This window comes from Ursus maritimus, unplaced genomic scaffold, assembly GCF_017311325.1.
Source record: "Ursus maritimus isolate PB19 unplaced genomic scaffold, ASM1731132v1 scaffold_13, whole genome shotgun sequence".
In the NCBI taxonomy this organism is placed as follows: Eukaryota; Metazoa; Chordata; class Mammalia; order Carnivora; family Ursidae; genus Ursus; species Ursus maritimus.
Genome location: NW_024423675.1, coordinates 45,641,146 through 45,643,096, shown reverse-complemented (window position 1 = coordinate 45,643,096; position 1,951 = coordinate 45,641,146). Strand labels below are relative to the sequence as shown.

The 1,951-nt window shown below is 64.8% G+C and overlaps 1 protein-coding gene across 1 annotated transcript in view; it reads left to right on the top strand.

Moving 5' to 3' along the window:
• The first annotated feature begins 406 nt into the window (after window positions 1-406).
• LOC121099748 (cbp/p300-interacting transactivator 2) overlaps window positions 407-1,951 on the top strand; it is a 6,031-nt gene continuing 4,486 nt past the window's right edge. The window contains exons 1-2 of the mRNA XM_040627857.1: window positions 407-669; window positions 1,136-1,914. Of these exons, the coding sequence (XP_040483791.1) occupies window positions 1,144-1,914 (771 nt within the window). The 5' untranslated portion in view covers window positions 407-669; window positions 1,136-1,143. The remainder of the gene's footprint in view (window positions 670-1,135; window positions 1,915-1,951) is intronic.

Genomic DNA, 1,951 nt, shown 5'->3' with positions numbered 1-1,951 from the left:
GGGCACTATGGAGGAAGAGGGCCATGAGAGAACCCCCTTTTCCCGTAGAAGCACCTCAGCTCGCTAGGTGAGCTGAGCGGGAGAGCTGGGGGTGGGGGATCACACCAGAAAGGAGCGGTGCGTTTTCCTCGCTCCTCTCAGGGCAGGCGCTACTTTGGGGCTAGGGGTCCCGGGAGCATTTTCTCCCCGCTCCGGAGGCAGCCGGGCTGGTCCCGCGTTTAGGGGGCGGGAGGAAACCGGAGTCAGCGGCAGCGAGGCGGCGCCTGGGCCCGCAGCCTCTGCGCACGTGCCTCTGGCCGCGGGGACGCGGCTCGCCTACCCGGTCCGGTGTGCCCGGGGCTCCGGAGTCCGCTTTTTGGCGCCGCCCGCCCGGGAGGCTTGCTCCGCCCTTCCTGAAATCCCTTATATTAACTGTGGCCAAAGCCCTAAGAAACACAGCTCATTGTTGGCAGCTGCCCGGCGGTCTTACCGAGCTGTGAGGGCAGCAGGGGGGAAATAAAAGGGAACGGCTCCGATTCTGCCCCAGCGGCCACTGCAAGACCTCGGTGCCGACATCGCGACAGCGAGCGCCCTGCACACCAGGAAGGCCCCCTCTATGTGCTGCTGAGCCGGTCCTGGACCCGACGATCCCGCCCTCGGTCTTCGGAGCAGAAATCGCAAAGACGGAAGGTAAGCGCGGCGGGCGAAGCTGGCTGGGGCGCCTGCCAGCCCAGTCCTCCGAGGGCTGGGTTTGCCCGGAGGAAGAGCGTGAGGCGGAGCTGGGGAATAACAACAGGATGTGCAACAACAGGATGAGGAGGGCTGATTTAATGCCTGAAGTTCGCGGCAGGGCTACGGGGCACTTCCTTTATTAGGCGACTTCGGGGAGCAGAGGCGGGTGTGGGCTCGGGTCCGCCCGCCCGATCGCAGGGGAAGGGGCTGTTTGTTCAGCGCCCAGCTCTGTTGTGGGTGGCAGGTCCGCCGTGGTGGCGAGTCCGGGTACACAGGCTACTAGTAGGATCCCGGGGAGAGCGAGTGATTTCGCAGCCGACGTGCGTCCGGGGAGCCTAGGGGGCAGAGGCGAGAAAAAGTGGGGTGCGCCGTGGTGGGCTGCACGTGTGGCGCGGGTCTTACCGTCTGCCCTTTTCACTTTCAGGACTGGAAATGGCAGACCATATGATGGCCATGAACCACGGGCGCTTCCCCGACGGCACCAACGGGCTGCACCACCACCCTGCCCATCGCATGGGCATGGGGCAGTTCCCAAGCCCCCATCACCACCAGCAGCAGCAGCCCCAACACGCCTTCAACGCCCTAATGGGCGAGCACATACACTACGGCGCGGGCAACATGAATGCCACGAGCGGCATCAGGCATGCGATGGGGCCGGGGACTGTGAACGGCGGGCACCCCCCGAGCGCGCTGGCCCCCGCGGCCAGGTTTAACAACTCCCAGTTCATGGGCCCCCCCGTGGCCAGCCAGGGAGGCTCCCTGCCGGCCAGCATGCAGCTGCAGAAGCTCAACAACCAGTATTTCAACCATCACCCCTACCCCCACAACCACTACATGCCGGATTTGCACCCTGCTGCAGGCCACCAGATGAACGGGACAAACCAGCACTTCCGAGATTGCAACCCCAAGCACAGCGGCGGCAGCAGTACCCCCGGCGGCTCAGGCGGCAGCAGCACCCCTGGCGGCTCCGGCGGCACCTCGGGTGGCGGCGCGGGCAGCGGCAACAGCGGCGGCAACAGCGGCGGCGGCAGCGGCAGCAACATGCCCGCCTCCGTGGCCCACGTCCCTGCTGCAATGCTGCCGCCCAATGTCATAGACACTGATTTCATCGACGAGGAAGTGCTTATGTCCTTAGTGATAGAAATGGGTTTGGACCGCATCAAGGAGCTGCCCGAACTCTGGCTGGGGCAAAACGAGTTTGATTTTATGACGGACTTCGTGTGCAAACAGCAGCCCAGCA